The sequence below is a fragment of the Accipiter gentilis genome, chromosome 7 (genome assembly GCF_929443795.1).
Source record: "Accipiter gentilis chromosome 7, bAccGen1.1, whole genome shotgun sequence".
NCBI classification, from domain to species: Eukaryota; Metazoa; Chordata; class Aves; order Accipitriformes; family Accipitridae; genus Astur; species Astur gentilis.
In genome coordinates this window covers 20575921-20596713 of record NC_064886.1, presented here as the reverse complement: position 1 = coordinate 20596713, position 20793 = coordinate 20575921, and the positions used below count along the sequence as shown (strand labels likewise).

The following is a 20793-nucleotide window of genomic DNA, read 5'->3' as shown; positions in this document are numbered from 1 at the left end:
ATTTTAGTTCAGCTGTGTTTCTAAGCAGCGCTTGATAAATTCTTTCTAACAGATTGCAGTTTCCCCCATAGCTAATATCAAATGAACTGCACTATTCAGAGGGATGCCTGACAGGCCCTCCATTTAAGGCTCATATTACGCAAAGTGTTTTGCAGTCATCAGTGATTCCTTCTTAAGCCAATTGAACTTGCTGATTTAAAACCTACCTTGTTGTACTTGCTGAGAGTGACTTGACAGAAACTACAGAACTTATTGCATTTTTCTGATTTCTCTGGGCTCTCTGTTACTGATTTGTTTTGCTGTGCTTATCCCCTCTCACAAGTTAACAACCTCTAATCAACACCTAGGATCCTTTAGTGGCTGGGGGCATGTTTTTTTCACTATGATAAACACTTTCCTTGCAGCTGTCAGAACAGAACTCTCTTTTACTTGTTCTCTTCTTTTTTTTTTTGGAAAACAGTAACATGGACAGAATGATTTCACACTAGACATATAAATTTCTTACCTGTATAAGGAATACTGATGGCAAGAAAATGAAATCCAGTGTTACAAAGGCCTTATATTTCTCTTTTTTCCAACAGACCAGCTACTTTCTCCATGACATCCTCCGTACATGAAACTCTATTGCATCATGCCTCACCGCTATGTTGAATCAGGGTATAACTACTCTCTAAGATCTGACTTGAACACCTATTTATGCCCTTCTCATTTCAAATTTCTTCTGAGGACCCATTTCTGCAATGGTATCTACAGAAAAAGATCTATTCTGTATGTTCTATTTACCTTCAATTATATTTTATTGAATTAATTTATTTCTATGAGGAAAGCTGTTCTATCAGAGCATATTTCTGCTTAACCAATAATTTAACAATTGAATGCTTCCAGATATATCTTCCCATTGATTATCATTTTTTTCCACCACCATCACTTTTGTTAGGTCAAATCCTAAAACTATGTTGTAAAAATTGCTTGGCACATGGAGCATCTCTTAGCCAGGGTGTCTGGAGAAGTCACATTTTCAGTACAGAGCTCCACCATTCCAAATCTACAGCTGATAATATTTGAACTAAGAACGTATAATCCTGATTAAATGGATTTCACCTTATTCCTAGACCGATTCATAAATTGTTTTACTTATGTACACACACACAGTTTTCTTTTAAAAAATTGATTTATATTAGTGTGCAGGGTACAGTGTGTATTGAATCAATTCTTTGTAATAGAAGTAAGGAAATATCTAAGTACATAGAGCAATCTGTGTAGCTCCTCTTCTACTTATGGAGGTTGTTCTTTTGCCTTCATAATTCTAATAGTGTATACAAATTGGCCTTGACAATATACAGTTATTTGCTTCCTAATGTTCTGTATTTCCTTTGTATTTCTGATGGTCACAGGGACACAGCCAAACCTGAAACAGTTATTTTAATTCCCAGTCTTTTCGTTTCACTACAATGTAATTGTGTTATAGATTTTTGTGTAGACTTATTTACTGGTTTTTCTTTTCCTGTTGGATAAGTATACAATAACTAAACTAACTTCAATTAGGTGACTGTCACCAATATTTAAAACTTAATGGCATTTTAAAAATTACATGAGTAATCCAAGCATAAAAATTATTCTTTATAATACCATTTCAGAGCAGTGACACCAAATCCTTATCATACAATAGCCTGTGACTCAGAAACATTAAACACAAACCATCATCATGTTTTTCTTCTACCTAAGTTTCATATTCCTTGAGTTGTACACAGTGTCCTTTTTACATTTGGACTAAAGCATCTTTAGGAAATACAAAATGGAATATTCAGCATCTTATTTTAAACTCAGTATATTAAATTATCTTCTTAGCTACCCATATGTATTCCTATAGATTTTAAAAATCAGAATTTGTCCTTGTGTATTCAGATGTAGTGATGTGTCTACCTTACATTTCCCCTCCAGCCTTGCTGGCACAGCATTTTAAAGACGATACGCTCTTAGAGAGGCCACCATCCCAAGAGTCTCAAGGCTCCTTAATATAAAGACCCGCTTGAATTTGAGCACACATTTAAATCCGACGTAAGTCTGTGTGCTTTGCGGTATCAAGAGAGTCTTAAAGATAAGCACATGCCTAAATATTATGCTGAACTGGGGCTAGAAACAAGGTTTATCCTCTGAAGGAGCAGAATAGTTGCAATACCCCAGTACAGATTAATGATGCTCTGTGAGATGTATCTTTGAATATAGCAGGAAGAGGAAAGTCTCCATTAATAGAACGGAAAATCATGAATCAGCAAATGCTGGAGACTGTAATAAGTAGGAAAACACTTTAGTTCATGCTGAGCTGCAGGCTTCATCCTGTGCAGCATTTGGCTTTCATAAAATATAGGTTAACTGGCTGCATTCAAGAGAATGATATGCTACCTTTACCTTTATTTCCTTTTTATTAAAGAGGAATGATATCAGTGTTCTGGGAGAAGTCCATGATACATATCTCTATGATACAATGTTGCTAGTGTGATATTATTAACTTGTTATAATATAATTTGGATGAGAAAAACTTACTTGAAGGCATTGGCATCTCCGTGGACCTTATAGTTGTCTGCACTGATTCTTGAGATAACTCTTGTGACAGCAATGAGAATACCAATATTGACCTGAAAGAGAAGGAACAAGACTTGGTCAGAAAACTAAGTACTGACCGTGTCAGAGATGCAAACTGCCCTAGGAGTTTATTGTACAAGTCCAACAGAAAATAGGAACTTTTTGTGTTGTATTTATTCAGCAACAGAGGTTTCCAATTTTGTACTGGTATAGTTTGACCTCTGTCAATGGATTTCCCTCTTCCCTCAGTGGGTAGCTCTTGCTCGTGCTTTCTTTCCTTCAGGAAGAATCCTTGCCTGTTTCGGATAAGGCTCAACTGATACATTGCTTCAAAGCTAAAGAAGTGCTCAGATTCCCTACTGTACAAATAAATACCATAATAATCTACTACCAGCTGACAAATTAGACAAGAACTTCAGTGAACAGGGACATGTGTCTGCATGCTCTCTGGTTTTGTGCTTGCATGTTGCACAGACTTCAGAAAGCACCTTTCCTGCCAGACTTCACAGTGTACAATTCCTGTCTCTCACCGAAGGCTGCTTGCAATTTAAGCACAAGATTATTCTAAAACAGCAATGAGGAAAACATGTTAAGCCTAAACTCTGCTTTTCAAAAGCCCTGCTCTTTTTGATGTCAGGCCCAGCAGAAACATCAATGAAATGAACTCCCACCAGAAAAGTAGGAAATCTTGAAAAGACTAACATTGAAAATGTCTTAACAAAAGAGAGTTTGCTCTCAAGTCACAGGTGAAGAAAGAAGGAAATCTTTAGCACTTAAAGGATATGTGGCAAAGATTGTCTTGCTGTGCAAAGACCTTGGGTTTAAAGGAAAAAAAAAAAAAAAAAGAAAAAAAAAAAAGAAAGAGGAGAGAACGTGAAGGTGAAACCCTCATTTCGGCCTTCCTGTCCAAAGCTACACATCAGCTACAAAGCTGATATTTAGCATCAAGTTGAAGAACAAGGGCAGAACAAAACTATCCTGAACTGCAGAACAAGAAGAAAGAGAAGACTTCAAATTAGTGCTGTTGCTCAGTTAAAATTCAATAATCATACTCTATTTTGACATAAATATTCTAATTCTGAGGATGAGAGAGTGAATTAAAGAATGTTTTACTTTGATGATAATTATTTCCTCGGTATTTTTCAAACCTTCTGACCACTCTTTTAATTTTAGATTTCCAAGGGCAGACCATCACCCAGTGTAAAGTAGGAGTATGGCAGTTATAGTTCATTTCTGCCACCACTTTTTAGCCCATCCAAAGACTACCCTGTGGAATCTGACAGCTTTTCAATTACAAGTGTACTTGTTGTTCAATCAGCTTTACAGAGACGAATAACAGGTGAAATTCAATGGTCTTGGGATCATTTTCCCTGTTCCCACCAAATCATATTTTGTAAATAACTTTTAGAAATTCTTAGAGGTGGTAACGAGCATTTTTGAGAAACCCATTTATATGCTAAATATACATATTGACTGAAGCAGCAGACAATGAACATCAACAAATCACACTTTCTCTTCTCTTTCTCTCTTCTCCAAACTCTCCAACTTTCTGCTGCATATCCACCAAACGATCATCATCATTACTCCAGTTTTTCATGGGAATTACACAGAAAATGCCTCTCTGTACCCTTAACTTCTTCCCTGACACATTATCTTTCAGCAGCCTTTTTTAGTCTTCTATCCAAAATACCAGTCTCCCTTTTTGACACTTCTTTGTGGCTGTCTCACTGACAGTTCAGGTTCATCCTGCCACAGTTGCTCCATGATCCCTTTTTCTGTTAACTGCAGACAACAGCACACTCCTGCCAGCCTCACAAACACTTAACCCTAAAGCTTTCTTCCATTCTTAATTCTTTTTAGACACACCTAGATTTTGCTTTCTGCATAGCATTTTTAAAAATATGCAGATTATGCCTAAATAACATGTATTAAAATACTCCCCCCAAAAATCCAATTACTTTAAAAAAAAAAAAAAAAAGAAACCTCATTCTTCAAATTCTGAATTTCCTACATATTACAACAGGCAATGAAAGTTATGAACAATAAGCACCAACAAATGAATACTGAGAATCTTGCAAGCTTTCACTCAAACTGGACATGAACCCTAAGATGTGGTCATGAAAACAGCACAGGCAAGACAGTCTCAAAGGAGACAAATTAGGTGGTTTTCTAAAGCACAAACTATCCAGCATTTCTAGCTGATTTTTAACTTCTTTATATAAAAGAAATAAAATTGGAAATTAATTTCCTAGGTATGTTGGATGGTCTAAAGTGGAAATTTAAAAAGGCCTTGAGCTTCTCCTCTCGTGCAGACAGTGTGCATTTCCAGGGTGCATTAGTAATATGTTTAAAAGATGAGAAGGAAACACTGTGATCTCACTGCTGATAAAAACCAAGGTACTTGTAAAATTAGCAACGAACCATTACACTCAAGTCCCGAAGTTCTATATTTAAATTTCCTGAACCACTTTAAAATTTCTGCTTAGGCATTTTGAGAAATTAGAGTAATCTCAGCCAGCCTAAATAAACAGATTAGCTACAAATGTCTTCCTTTGTTAATGTTTCAGTAATTAAAGCATGGAGGTATTTCCACTGCCCTTATAATGGGAAACAAAAATACAGCCACTGAATTGTTCCTCCAGTGATTTTTTTTGGCATCTGATGTAAACACTTCGCCAGTGAGCTGAATAGGAGAATGCTTAGTTGATGAAACACTCATCATGCTTTAACCTATATCAGAATGTTCGAACTAGGAGGATAAAAATTTAGATAAGGGAACTGTATATAGGTCCTATTTTCTGAAAAGGTCCTTTTCTGAAAGGCCAGATTACCTGACCGTTGCAGTTATTTTGCCTTAAAACTACACAGGAACTTAGAGTATTTTTGCTTGCAGGTACTGGCCACACTCTACTTCTAAAAAACCCATAGCTAATAACATTAGCACTTGTTTCCTAACTCACAGGACTCCTTTCAAGGCAGCTTGTCCAACCTCAGGCACTCGCAAGTCTCTGCGAAATCAGCAGGAGCTGCCAGTTCCCATTATTGTAGGCTTGATCCAAAGCCCACCAGAGCCCATGGAAAGATCCCAATGACATCAGGGAGCTCTGGCTCGCTCTAGCGACAACTTCATCTCACTAAAGACTGTCAGATCAGGAAGAGAGTTAAATGGCTAAAAAGGACCTCTTTCAAAATCTTTTCCCATAAAAATTTCCTCAGACCAGATACAGCGAGACAAATTCTTTCCCTCACTTAGGTTTTTTTGCAGGGGTGTCACCTAGATTTCCTCCAAGTCTCATGAGATTTTTGTTTCTTCTTTAGTACAGTGCAGAAATCCCACGTGTAAAACCCTCTGATGTGGTTTGCTGCTTCCTAGCCAAGAAAAGGCTTGGCAGCACAGAGGAACTAAAAAAAAAAAAAAAAAAAAAAAAGGATAAAACATATTGCCTTAATTAAATCCATTGACCAGTTTCCTCTAAAACCACAAACTATTTTAGGCTCTGCTTCAGTTTCAGGCAATGGTACAGGGATTCATAACCGACTCTTCCAATCCGAGGTTTAACATACTCTCTCATGGTGTGAGTTAATTTGATCCTTATCATGACATCAGTGGTAGCACACCAACACTGCAAGTTGTTGCAATTGAATCCCATTGCTAGGGCACATCAGAAATCACTACTGGGTATTATGCATTTCCAAACACAGCTAGTCGATTAAAGTAGATTGATGTTAAAATTTGGGAGAATGATTTCAGACAGCCTGATTCCACTTCTGTCTATCCCAGAGAAACTACAGATAGAATAGACTAAATTGAGTTATTTTAGACTTCTTTGCACATGACTTCATATTAATGAATGTAGTATCACACCAGTCAGAGCTCAATATCAGAGCAAAACTTCAAGGTTGGAAGGGAAATACACAAGAAAATAAATAATAAATATAAAGTGTAACAGATCCCTGACTTCTACTCTTTCCTAATATCATTCCTTAATTTTTAATTTCTTACAATCTGTCCCCTTGTTCAAAAAAATGTTGCATGCTTTCCTGTTGGTTAAGTAAGAAGAAATTTAATTTTAAAATAATGAAGGATTTAATTTTAAAATAGTAATAGTGCTCATAACTGAGTGCTAATAAGAAAAAATGAGAAGCTTAGCAGCTGTGGTCTGTTCATTTGTGCCCTAATCCACCACAGCGCTTAAGTATGTACTTGATTTCAATGACTCTGAGGATTCCTGTTGTCTCAGGGCCTTTAAACACTATGGGTCCAATTCTGTCACTTTTTCCCCATGATGAATGATGTCTAAGAAGGGACACAAATTGTCACTTTTCGATCAGTGGGCCTACCTGCAGGGTAAGATACTGCTCAACATATGGAAAATATCCTAATTCTGCACTGGTACATAAAGGTATGAATAAATACCATGAGGCAACAGAACTTAATAAATCATGTATGATCAGCAGGTATAAGGGAGAGGATTTTTTTATTATTGAATATTCATAAGCAAGTACCAACTGAAGACAGTGATAGCAATCTCAGCCTGGGACCCAAGTTCCATGGAGTCCCATCTGAAGACACTGGTTACAAAGCTGACATCCTCACAGCACAGAACGGTTAGCAATACGCTAATGAAAATCATTTAGCTTCATAAAAATGCTGCTTATCCAAAAGACTTGTAAAAAACACCAGGAAAATAACTACTTACAAGCAAAACAATAGAAAGGACTTGCCACTGTGGCCCAACATCTCCCCCCCTTGCAATGGTTTATCTGCAGCACACCCACTGCTCCATGTACATAGATGCTTTCCGCAGAATTTCCTTAATTCTGCCATATCTATGGAAACACACTAAGGCAGCAGATGGTTGATAACAAACAAAACCTTCTGCCAGAAGTTTTAATGTCTTGTTCCAAGAATTCAGGTGCTTTGTCAGGTTGGTTTTTTTCCATTGAAGACATGTCCTAGGCCAACTTTGGCTGAGATTAGTTTGGTTTTCAAATGAATTGCAACAATTTTTTTGCGAAGGTGCCTTAAGAGGATGCTATAGAGGCTTGGGCGAGGTGGTTTGGGGGACGGAGGAGAGTGATCTTTAAAACTTAAGATGCAGGAGGTAGAAGCCGAAAGACCTACACATAGAAGGAAATATTTCCTTCATCACATCCCTTGACTCAAACTCCAAGGAAAGAGCACTTTGGTTATGGGAATCCATATGGGGCTGGGAGGTTCTGTGAATTACTCCCGAGAAAATTATGTGTGAGTATTTTTTCCCAGTCACACTCCCACCACATCATTCTGTTTTAAGGCTCCGTGATGTCTATATTGCCTGTGAGGCTGTGACAGGACAAAAGTAGACTGTGTTTGCCTAGTCTCTAGGGAGTAGGAGTTGAAAAGAGCAGTCTCCCTGTTTTCTTCACAGCATAATCCTTTTTCTTGGCAGAGAGGAACTGTAGATGGAAGTAGTCAAAAACTGCTTTTTGAGAAGTATTTTCAGAGCTAAACACTAGTTCCTGCAACTAGTGGCTAATTCGTTATTTAGAGAGCACAGGCACACATGTACACACAAAATAGTGTTTAGCCTTGTTATTTCCCTATAGGCACTAACACATTTTTCAGCTGGCATACTCAATGCCCAGAGAGAATAATTTGTCAGCTAGCTTGCTGCTGTTTTGGGCAGGGCTGGGTTTAGACTATTTAACAAATTGCTCTACATGGATCAACCTTGTGAGTTCACTCTTTCTCTTTCTCAAAATATTTGTATCCTTGCAAGAATGTAACTTGAGTTACACAAATATTATATATATCATAAGTGAGAGCCAGGCAGTTAAACCCTTACTTTCAGTGGCAAGCAGCTACGCATGCAAATTGTTGAAAGCCATGCTCACTCAGGTGAGTAAGCATTTAACTCTCTGGCACGGTTTGATTAATACCATCTTTGGACAGCAGCTGGGAAAGATTTGATTTTACTGGTTGCATCTTATTTCCTCCTTTGCTGCTGAACACTGGCCAGAAAGCAAGTGCTAATGCGAGAAGGAGACATTTGAATATTAGATTATTTGAACTGCTCTTCAATCTTCAATATCTACATATCTTTGAATATAAACTCACATACAGAAGGTCCAAGGTACAGGCCAAGAAGGAATTAAAGTTGTTGGAACAAAGGCCAGATTTAGCCAGCTCTAATCCAGTGATCAACATTTCTTATTTACAGGTACATGCTTTCACTTAGGTAAAAGAAATTCTGCCCTTACTGCACAGTGACTTTTCAGTCTTGCCATTAATAATTTGATTAAAATGCTAACATGAGACAATTTCTGTCACATCAATATAGCAGCTATTTTCACTGGAGTTTAAATATATGTTTATATAGCCTAGTTTTTCAGAGGCTGTATCTCGGGTGGAAGATGCTGGACTGGGCTGGGCTGCCTCTAAGAGGTGCTGATTTCTCTGTCTCCCAGGCAAATGTTAGGACTTCCATTAAGCCACAGGGTAAAATTGTCTGTGATGGAAAAGGTCAGCCAAGGAGCCACCTTCTGCTTGCCAAATCGTTATAGAGACATGCAATGGTAAACACTAGTTCTATATGAATAGTTCTCCTTCCTCCCTTCCTTTGGCTTCTGAGCAGGATTTGTGGGTTTTTTCTATGTGATGAAATTTGGGGGAGTTTCTTTGTGTTTTCCATGGAAATCCTAGCTTTCTTCGGGAATTACAAGGTACAGTCAGCGGCTTCTTTTGATGTTCCTCCATACAAGTAGTCAGGATCTTATTTTACCTGACCCTCCTTAAACACCACAGCAGGCAGGCTCTGGTCTAGATTTGGGCTCGTGTCTTTACAACCTAAGCAAAGCTTTAAAGACAACCTGATTTCACTAACCAGGGAGTCTATTCCATGTTCATGCTGTCACTTTGACATTATAACCCCCAGAAAAAATCGTAGATAACCTGATCGATTAAAGTATTGGAAGCAGTGCTGAGGAGGAATAATCTCCCACTTAATCCCTGCAAACACCCCTGACTCCTTAAGCAATCATAGTGATTATGCTACAACTCACTGTAATTTAACGTGTGGGCATAATTAAACTGCTGTGGAGCATTTGTGTATCAGCATCAGAGCCATGAACCCGCACCCTCCCCTGGAAAGACGATGTTCATTATAGCTGGCAGAGGTCTTTGCGGCAGCCACCCGAACCCCGGCAAACTCATCCGAACAGCCCGGCCTCGATCAGCCACACAAACTGCTGTACCTGACATTGAACGCAGTATCAGAGGGCTAGCACAAATTCCTTATCGCTGCAAGAAGACAGGCGTGGAGGCAGCTTGTTACCTTCCCCAGAGTTCACCCAAAGCGTGGCAGCTCATGTCGTTGTTTTAACCCATTCCTGCTCGCTGCGGGCTGCCTGCAAACTCTGCTCATGATCATCTTCACTGAGGGAACTTGCAAAAGCAAATGTTTAAAATTCCAGCGGGGTGGAATCAGCCTCTCAACTTTTACTGGTGTATATGAAACACAAACCGCAGAGTTTGTTCTTTTGGGGGATCTGAGAATTACTAAAACTCCGAAGATTACTTGGTTCCACTCAGTTATTAATGGCCCCAACAGGGCTGTTTCAGAAGAGGGCTGTCCCAGTATTTTAGGTTGTATTTTTTTCTTGGCATAGTGAAATGAATAGTGTGAGAATTAATATGCATAAACTAATACACAACAACAGAAAAATCAGAGGAGGAGCAAAGTGATTCTGGACCGTTCATCTCTGGTGTTTCGCTGGCCTGGCACAAGGACTGACATCAGACCTTCAGCTAGTCTTGCCGCGTGGCTGACACAGACGTGCCGCAAGAAACGGCAGCAGCCGTGGTTTTACCTACCAGAATTACAAACAACGCCGGTGCCACAAAAGCCCAGATTGCTCCATTCTCTAGCGAAAGCCAGCAGCTGCAGAGAAAAATCAGAATGATTTCAGATGAAACACACGGACATTTAATTAGTAATGTTCTTAATTAAAAGAGACTAAAAGAGGGTGCAAAAAGACAGATAAATTTTAAAAGCAAGAGGCAAGATAGAGCATCAATAAGAAGCTCCTTTTCCCCTCACACTCGGGGAATCTGAGGCAGGATCTCATTTTGATTTGTATCTCGCAGAGTGTCGGTGACAGCTATCTGCCCCAGCACGTCTTCAAATAGCGATAGGGGCAGAAAGATGGGAAGAAAGGAAATGTTTTATTTGCTGTTTGTTGTTCTTGTACCCTGTATCACCGGCAGTCATTTCAGTGCTGTGAGCACTGTCATTGTAGCAAGAGACAAATCGAAGCCCTTCCTGCCTTGCCTGGCTGGTGGTGAGGAAGAAGCTGGGAAACATGCTGTCAGCTTTACACGTCTTTCCTACAGCAGTGACGATATAAACCAGTTTACCACACACACAGAAATAGCCTTTGCTCCGAATCCCTTGCTTACATTATGGTAGAATTGAATCCTATGGTGTTTTTTCAGATAAATTTGCTTTTCTTTTTCCAAATTAGAAAGGAACTTAATTTGCAAAAAATTTAGCAATATCTATTCTAATGGCAGTTTTCTTCAAAAGATTAAATATCTTTAATCAAAGATTATTGTCATCTTGTTATGAGGTAAGCAGGGAGCTCACTGTATGAGGCCTTATGCCTCTGCAGCAAAAGGGAAAAACAGGCAAAACATCTCTGGAGCTTTTTGTGCATCATCTCAGCAGTGAAAAGCAAACCTGGGGCTTCTAGGTCCAAGAATATGCCTATACAACAGTCGTGCTTTTGCAGGCTATCTCCCCTACTCCTCAGCAGGATCTTGCAGAACTATGGCCCTAGTAACAGATCTATGAATTTTTCTCCCCATCAGATTTTTCATCCTTATTGCACCTGGAGTGAAGACATCTTCATACTCACTTGCCACTTTCTCCATAGCTGTCTAGGGATGATGTTGTAGAAATTACACAAATCACCAGTGGGCAGCCTGCAAAAAAGCAAAGTCAGTGGCAACATTAGGAACAAAAGTATGTCTTCAAGTAAAGCCTGCAAGTTCAGCTAAATTTCACGTGGACAACGGAACAGCTCTGTCCTGGTCTTGGCTGGGACGGAATTAATTTTCTTTCTAGTAGCTGGTACAGTGCTGTTTTGGGTTCAGTATGAGAAGAATGTTGAGAACACGCTGATGTTTTCAGTTGTTGCTAAGTAGTGTTTATACTAAGTGAAGGATTTTTCAGCTTCTCGTGCCCAGCCAGCAAGAAGGCTGGAGGGGCACAAGAAGTCGGGAGGGGACACAGCCAGGACAGCTGACCCAAACTGGCCAAAGGGCTATTCCATACCATGTGACATCACGCCCAGTATATAAACTGGGAAGAGTTGGCTGGGGGGGGGGGGGGAAATCACTGCTCGGGAACTAATTGGGCATCAGTCAGTGCAATTGCATTGTCCATCACTTGTTTTGTACATTCCAATCCTTTTATTGGTATTGTCATTTTATTATTGTTATTATTATCATTATTAGTTTCTTCCTTTCTGTTCCATTAACTGTTCTTATCTCAACCCACGAGTTTTACTTTTTTTCTTCCAATTCTCTCCCCCATCCCACTGGGTGGGGGGGGAAGTGAGTGAGCAACTGTGTGGTGCTTACTTGCTGGCTGGGGTTAAACCATGCAAGCTCAGAGTAATTTTAGAATTAAGTCTAACTTGACATCCTCCTGCAGCTGTGTAATACAACATGTTTTAATCAATTAATGTCAGACAAACAAAATGACTTTTCAATAAAGCACTATTTTAACAGTCATACTGAATTAGTGCTAATTTCATTGAGAATCATAGTCCTTTTTCAGCCAGTTTTTTGGTTATGTCGCTTCTGTCTCTTGCTATTCAAGCGGTGATATCCTGTGGAGCAGTATCAGGCTTATTTTAACCACCTTCCCCCCAAGTAAGTGCACCTTGTTCAAGAATATGAAACAATCTAGAAAACAAAAGTTGAGTTTCTCTGAGGGGTGCATGGCTAGCAGGTGAGAGGACAGAAATGGCAACGTTGACTTATCTAGAGCATCACACACAGCAGCAAGAGACAGTTCTGAAGAGACAGAGGCAAATTCAGATCCCACTCAGATGCCCAACCACGACTTATTTCAACATAAATATGTAATAGCTCTACAAGATTTCTGTGTTTAAAATAAGACTGTCTTTCCAGATGGGTTTTGACAGTGCCAGTGTGCTGCATCCTGGGAGGTGGAGGAGTGCTTTACAGAATTACGCAGGAATTATACAAAGGCAGACAATTACGTCCTGCTGTCAGGGCGAGCTGCGTGTCTCTGGCCCTCAGCACTGCGATACGCTGTGGTGCCACTTTCACACTGCTTTCCAGGCCAGGAGCTGGAGAGGAAGCGAGGTTTTTCTTGCCAACAGTTCTGACTATAGTAAAACCTTATCCCTTTAAATATTAAATTATTGTCTGTTAATTCTCATATGATTTAATAAAATGTGAAGGTTTGGGGTTTATCATCTTAAGGAATTTAATAACCAGGTCGCAGACAGAGTATTAGACATGATAGCTTTTAAATTCTTCAGGTTTTCTGCATGAGGCTTTGCAGAATTCTCTGACAAGCAATTTCTGCTTAATCTTACCAATATCATCCCCATAAAATTCTGTAAAATTTTCCTGTAATGACAGAACTATGATTTTTGGAAGAATTATTTTCATTCTGTAATGATTGTGGTTAGAAGCACCTTGTATTTATAAACAAGAAAGATACTCAGTAGTTCAGGAGCAGCATCTACAGGCATTGTTTAGGTCTTAGACTTTGAAATCCAATCTGCAGGATGGAGTTTTATGTCCCATAAACTTGATTCTGCTCTCCCATGCTTGTCCAAATCAGGAATAACTCCTTGTAAGGAATACTTGTGCAAGTCCTAAGCAAAGGTAAGATTTGAGTTTACTGTCACATTTTTCTATTTAAGAAAGGCAATTCCTACACATATTTGAACAAAATAAAAAATAATTATATTCAACAGTGCAATTAAGCACAGATGTAAGCCTATCTGCTGAAACTCAGTCTGCCATGGATATGGGAGCTACCTGGACTAAAGGTCCCACAGGTATGTCTACACATTCCCAATCACATCTTTGGTTGCTGAGTAGACATTGTTGATTGACACTGTTTGTCTTCTGGTGCAAGTTGTCTTCCCACAGCAGGGACTTTGTTACAGAAGCAAAAATACCTGTGCCCAACTAACTCTCCTTTATACTTTCAGTCTGCCTTTTTTTTTCCATGTCAAATGTTGGATATTCAAAGGATTTAGCATGACTCTTTATCCATTTTAAATGGCAGTGAAGAAGAAAATTAAATACAGACTTCCTTTGGAAGATAATAAAACTTATGCAGATGAAGCATAGAGCAGTCATCTGCATAAAAAGAGCTGTTAAGTCAGTGAGAATAAAGTGGTCTGCAGCCTACAGTGCAGTGTTTGCCTTTTCTTTGCATTAACAAGATATTAAATGGATAAGGGCAATGGAGGCAGAATCAAGGTTTTGTTACAGTAAAATTGGAGTATTTTTTCTTTAAGAAACAACCATGCAATAAATTCCATAAAGGTTGAAAAAAAATACATGTAGCCTATGGGGATCATAAGATTTGATCTGGACTGAAAAATTCATATGCGTTACATATTATACACAAAAGTAAGTGTGTTTGCTTAATCTTCTGTCAGTAATAATCACATAAGAGCTGTGAAGTTTAGTCTACACCCATAACAGGTAATGTTAATGTTGTGATGGCACTGGTTATCATCCATGGAAGAAATATGGTTATGGGGGTTTACTGTATCTGAATGTTTTCTCAGGTAGTAGATGCTACAAATATGCTCACCAAGCCTACTCCAAATAGCCAAATTTACGATGCAACAGGCTGTGCCTTCCAGAGCACAATATCAGATGAAAATGTTCTAGCACACTTTTCTGCCAGCTGATCTATGGCACTGGTGTCATCCATGTCTCTGTAGTCCTAGAGCAATACAGCATCACATTCAAACAGGGTAAATCAACCCACATGGAGCCCTGTGCTGCTGCAGCTCGAGTTCTCTGGGTCCCCAAGCCAGCTAATTTAAAGCTACCTCCCAAACTCGGCATCAAAATATAGCCTGCGTAGCAGGTATAAACTCTTAATACCTGGCACAGGAAGCCCAATAACACAGTCCTTGCTCAGACAGAATTCTCCCTCAATGCAGCCCAAATACAGACACTAGGGTAAAGCCTACAAAGAATGTCGGCTACATCCTCTTATTCAGCATTCAACTTCACATCTAATCCACTTGCTTTATGTTTCTGAGGCACTAATGATAAATAAAATGGAAAATGCTTGTAAATCTGTATGCTGTATTTTGAAAGCTTCTGTGTATTCTATACATAGCAAAAACCAGACAGGCTATAGAAACTCTGTGGCAGACAATTCAAAGCAATTTTAGGACATTAATTCTAAAATGCTAAATATGTCATCTATTGAGAAAGATGAAGCATTAGACACAAATGAAAGTATATTTCCTTCCAATACTGAAAAGATGTATTTTACTTGAGGGGGGAAAGTATATTTCCCATTTGTTTTGTAGAAGTTAATTTTCTATTATTTACTTTTTCTTCTGCTGCATTACACTGTATGCAGAAGTCTGGGACTACATCAAGAAACAGCAAATAAGGAAATGTACGTCTTTTGGCAGCTCAGAACAAAATCTTCCTTCTAAGGCAGTCTCTAAAGGAAAGGAGATTGTCTGAAAGAGCAAACCATGTTAAGGCCAACGTGCCACAGCGAAATCTTCAGTATCACAGACTGTATCATCAATTTCCTTAAAATGGGTAGGTGGGAGAAGTTTTGCTACAATAATCTGTGTGTGTTATGCTGAATCACCAAGGCAACAAAGTGTTTTTTGTCCCCCAATCAGTCTCAAGGTAGTTTTAAAGGTAGGATATCATCACCTTCCTCAGATTGTTCTTCTTTTGAATTTCTGACAACTGCAGTCTTTGAAGTAATTTTAGCACCCTTGGGACTAAAGATAATCCACAGGATCTTCAATCAACTCTGCACATTTGGTATCCTGTCTCTCTGATTACTGTTGAATTCATTTCACAGGAGTACTATCTCTCAGAAATCTCAACTGATGTTAGGAGATCAGTGATACTCGGTGTAGAGTTCCTTGTCCCTATCTCCTCTCATTGCCTCAAGTTTCGATTTGTCATTAATACAGACTTTGCAAACTTTTACACATGTACTTAGCCCAGTGTTTCTGCTTAAATAAGAATGGTGGGTCTGGGTTTTTAAATTCAGGACTGGGGTTTGTCATTATTCCAGAAACTATGAGTTTGCAAAAGTCAAATGCATTCACACTTCAATTAAAAGCAAAGAATGAAGAAATGAACTATCTGTTCTGGCTAACATGAGATGAGGCATTGTTGTCTTCAAATTCTTTCAACCATCTTTGGTCAGTATAATAATTAGCTACGCCAAAGTGTAAAGAAATGGCCATTTTTATTGGATACTGAAAAATTAATATCTATTATGGTCTCTGGATGGCACATGAATGCTCGGCTTCCTTTTGACAGTTGCATTCAAAGAAAACTTACCCTCATTTTAAGAGCCAAACAGAATAATTTCAGGACAAAACCCTTTTAGCCTCTTTCCCCAGCCTTGCAAGACTTCTATTTAGATGTGGGAATTTTATGGAATATATATATAACTTCTCTCTATTGTACTTTCATCAAGTTCATGAAGAACAACCCAAACTGTACCCCACAGAACATGAGCACACATTGCTGCTGAAGGCAGTGCTGAGGCTTGATCTCTACTTAAACATTTCTATTCATATTCAGTGCCAATATGGTAACAAAAGAGAAAATTGGGAACTGACAAACCTGGTTGTCCTTTAAAGCATTGAAGGAGTGAACACTACAGTGTGGATTTTATCTCTAAAAACATCATTATTCAGCAACACCATTACCAACTGAATGAGCATCAGAGTTACAATACCAGACAGTGAGTTGCGATGCTGTTGACTGAATGATGGTTGCCCTGATACTTATCAAGAGATAAACAATTTGGAATACAGTTGCCTAGTTAAATTATTTCAGCAATGTTTAGACACACTTGCGGCAATGACATGATGTCAGATATGATTAAGGAAATTAATATTTAATTCAAATGTAAATACTTTGAGCTATATGGAGAAAATAAAGCAATATGTGCTACTTTCCCAGCAACATGGTAGATTTACTGAATTTCAGAAAACATATTTTTTCCCAAGACACTGTAGGAATAATAATTGGAACATGCTTTCCAAAATTAAAATATTTGTCGAAAAAGGGCTTTTGAAAGGTTTACACAAAGATATGTATTACTGTTTTATGGATGATGTCTTCCACTATTTGCCTCCAACAGTACCTTTGCTGCATTTAAGAAACAGAGCATGCCACCAGATTTCTTACACAATCTTTGCCAAGAAAACTGATATAGAAACTTCTACTGCTGGTGCCTCCTGTATTTTGCCACATACATCTATTTTGATGACAAATACCTACTGTTGGGCCTGAGGGATTATCCTCCAAAGCATTACTCAAAATACCACTGAAGAGACTTTTTAGTAACCACATTTAACATTCTGTTGGGTTATGTACCAATAGGCTATGTTCTCATTGTGCTAATTACTACTAATTGAGTGGTAGCAATCATATTGCAATAAAATGTGGCAAAATGCAACATTTAGTACTAGTCTATCACAGTCAGATGCCGTGTTTATCCTTGTGTCTTCTAAATCACTTTGTAGATCACTGCTATTTTACAATAAACAAACCTTCCACAAAATGCCAGAAAAAAAAGGGTAAAGGTGCATTGCAGCACATATAAATCATTAATTTATTTTCATAAGGTAATTAATGACTGATTGTAAATTGAGTTAATCAAAGCATCTGCTATAAGCAAATACCCCAGTGAATTAAAATCCAGTTCTTAATTATTATATTAACAGTTGTGGCTTTTTACATATTATTTCTGAAGGAGAAAGAGTTCTCAGGGGCTTATGAGAACATTTTCTTTGGTTTGATCTGCTTGGATTTGTATTCCACGAGCTCTGGATTAAATAAATCCACAAGAAACCTCTCTAACATCAGCAGGTTTCTCTACATTTAGTACTGAAGCTAGAAGAATCTACAAATCTCCAATGCCTTCAACCCTCAGCTTGTCTAGGTTCTCTTACTTTTGGGTCTATGTGCATGAAAAAGATCAATTACTCCACCTAGCCTGTTTTGAGTAGTGGTTTGGAGGGAAAAAAAAACAAAAAAAAAACCAAAAAAACCCAAAGGAACTATTTTACACAGCTCTACTAAAATCTCCGCAAAACAGCTTTCAAATGTTTTCATCAACCAAATCTTTAAGATGTGTATTCTTGGCATGCAATCTGTCCATTCCTTAAGAGAAAAAAACCTATTTTAAAGCAACCAGGATAAGGACACATGTACGTGATACTCTTGAACCTGTCACAGAGAAACAATGAGGGCAAAGAAAAAGACTTCTAACCAAATTGCAGTTTGTCCCCTCAATCTAGCAGATATTGTGTCCACCAGAGGACTGTATCAAATGGCCCTTAGACAGAACTGCTAAGCAGGAGATTTTAAAACAAAGAGGAATGGTGTACAGAATTAAAAGGCCATGTTAAAAAAAGGACAAGTAGGAAGCTGTTGAAATATATAAGTGAACAGCATTACTATCAGCCAGATCTGCATGGTGCCAATAGGTATTAAATATTTCAATTATGAGTGCAGAGGGTCTGTAGTATTGGTATAATCGGTTTTCATTCAGCTTTCAAATGAATTTTTTGGGGGAAAGCTAATGCATGTTTTACCTTTTTTTGAAATTATCTGTAATTACATATATATTCCTTTGCTATCTTTTTCCATCTCTCCTTTTGACTCAGCATATGAGATTTTCTTCTTCTTCTAAATGTTTGTCAAGCATCATTGTGTACTTCCAGGACAGTGAGAGCAAGCTAGCTTTCATCTGCTATGAAGAGTCTGGAACAAAATACTCAGTTTCGACTCCTCAGTATGCACACAGATCATACTTTCATTACTGCATTTAAAAAGCTGTGCATTGTTATCTGTGAGATTCCCGTGTCATAGGACTACATTTTTATTCTTAATAATAATATTGAGGTTCCATGCAGCCTTTTTCATCTAAGGATTTCAAGGCACAAAACATCAATTGATGAAGTCTTGTGATACTCCTGTGCTACTGCACCAATTTTTATGTATGGATTGCAGAATACAGATAGAATAAGCCAGTGTTGTGAGTTAGAGCCAAAAAAAGACCATACCAGTGCAGTGAGACCTCCCTCCCACACTCTTGCTATTGATTTGTTAATTAAGGATGTGATCTGGCCTAGTGAGGCGATGCAATTCACTGCAGTGGAATTAGGTTTAGAGACTCTACATTTTAAAGTCTGATTACAGTCAGAAAAACTATGCATTTTCTTATCCAACTGACCTACTCTCAGTAAGGCAAACTATGATCATAAGATGACCATTTTACATATGCTTCTGAATATAATCTTATCCTACAGTGAGGAAACTTAAAACAAGCAGCTACTAAATGCTTACCCCATCCAATTCCATAATAATATAAGTGCTTGCTCTCTTCTGACCCAAATACCTTGATCACCATACTGTAAAGATGAAATCCTTCTACCAGCATCCATGCAAAAGCACTCAGGAAGAAAAAATGAAGGAGAATGGCCAAGATCTTGCAAGGCACCTAAATTAAGAACAAAAAATAATACATTAATTCTTTGTGATGCAGTCACATTGCTTTTCCAATTTATTTTTTTTTATTTCTGTATACATTTACACTGTAAATGCTAAATCACTGGTACAAAACAGTCTTAGAAACAAAGCAGTAGAGAATTTCATTTTTCTACAGCATTTTCAAATAGCTTCAGAGTAACAAATCCACTTACCTTCTAACAAAAAACCAAAAAACATTGCCAAACATGGTGTGGAAATCCCAACTGATTATTTGTTTATATAACAAGGACTAATACTCCTACTAAAGTCTACAAAGTATTTAAGAATTCAAAACTGAAGGCTTGACATCCTGTTGCTGAGCCTGTAGTAAATATAGGAGAGTCAAAGAAGCGGGGGTACAGGCATTGTCCTGTACCCTGTTCCCTGTTCTGTGATGGTAGAAAAACCAGCATATTTCAATCCTCGTTTTCTATGAAGAACTGGTAGGAAGTCACTGGATCAATGAAGCTTGAGCGAAACATGGAAATTTTAAAATAAGATGCCATGTTGAACCTGTTCTTTAGTTACGCTTTGCCATATGGCTTTCCTGCTTGGCTGTTCTTATCAAAAATAGCACAACACAGAAATTAAATCACATTGTATTCCACTGTCTGTCTGTCTTGGTGAGGAATTCTGTAAAATTCCCCTATGCTCCTCCATCAGCAATACTAATATAGACATTTCAAAAAATTATAGCAAGCTATCATTGGCTCTTGAGTCCTAAATGCTCTATGGTGGGCATCTAGTTTGCCTGCCTGTTTGAATTCTCAATTTCCAGTAGACTGAAATACGTACCAGCTGTATATGAAGTCATATTTGACAACAACACACCTAGTGAATAAGGCAAAGAACTGAAAGTCTTCTCTGTAGGGTGTTTACAGACAATTCAAATACTCCTCGATAGCCCTTTATTCACTATGTGCTATCAAGACTATGGAAATAGGAGCTAATACAATACATACATACTCTGTTGTTGAAGCAACGGAAGAATACCATCTAGAAAGTGAGCCCACCTGGTGTGAACGGGACTATCTGTTTCAATTTAAACTACAACGTGTTTTGAAGTGAAACAAATGCTGCCCCAAAAGAGAGGAATGCCATGACTAAGGCCATGCAGCAAGAAGTAAAAACATCCTCTTGAGTCCTGTTTACACCCGCCTCAGTGCTTATGGCCCACTGTGCGCTGCAGGACAGGACTTCAGACCTGGCTTTTCCTTAAGGTGTTCCTCAAAGAGATCTTTACATTTTTCTTTAAGTCTCCTATCAGCCTACCTTACGAAAACAGGAAAACCTAATCCTTTCTTCTTCCCCGCTTCTCACGTATTTGCACAGCACATTCTCCTTTCCCCACTAATTGCTTTTCGAGGATGTCTCACCACAAGTGGTTTTGCTCATCATACAGT

General features: G+C 38.4%; 1 protein-coding gene across 2 annotated transcripts in view; it reads right to left on the bottom strand.

Annotated features, from left to right (window-relative positions):
• ADGRD1 (adhesion G protein-coupled receptor D1) overlaps positions 1-20793 on the bottom strand; it is a 154648-nt gene that overhangs the window by 25240 nt on the left and 108615 nt on the right. For both annotated transcript variants that reach the window (XM_049805505.1, XM_049805506.1), the window contains 4 exons: positions 19208-19361; positions 11482-11548; positions 10439-10505; positions 2545-2636 (listed from right to left, as the gene is read on the bottom strand). In XM_049805505.1, coding sequence (XP_049661462.1) covers positions 2545-2636; positions 10439-10505; positions 11482-11548; positions 19208-19361 — 380 coding nt within the window. The remainder of the gene's footprint in view (positions 1-2544; positions 2637-10438; positions 10506-11481; positions 11549-19207; positions 19362-20793) is intronic.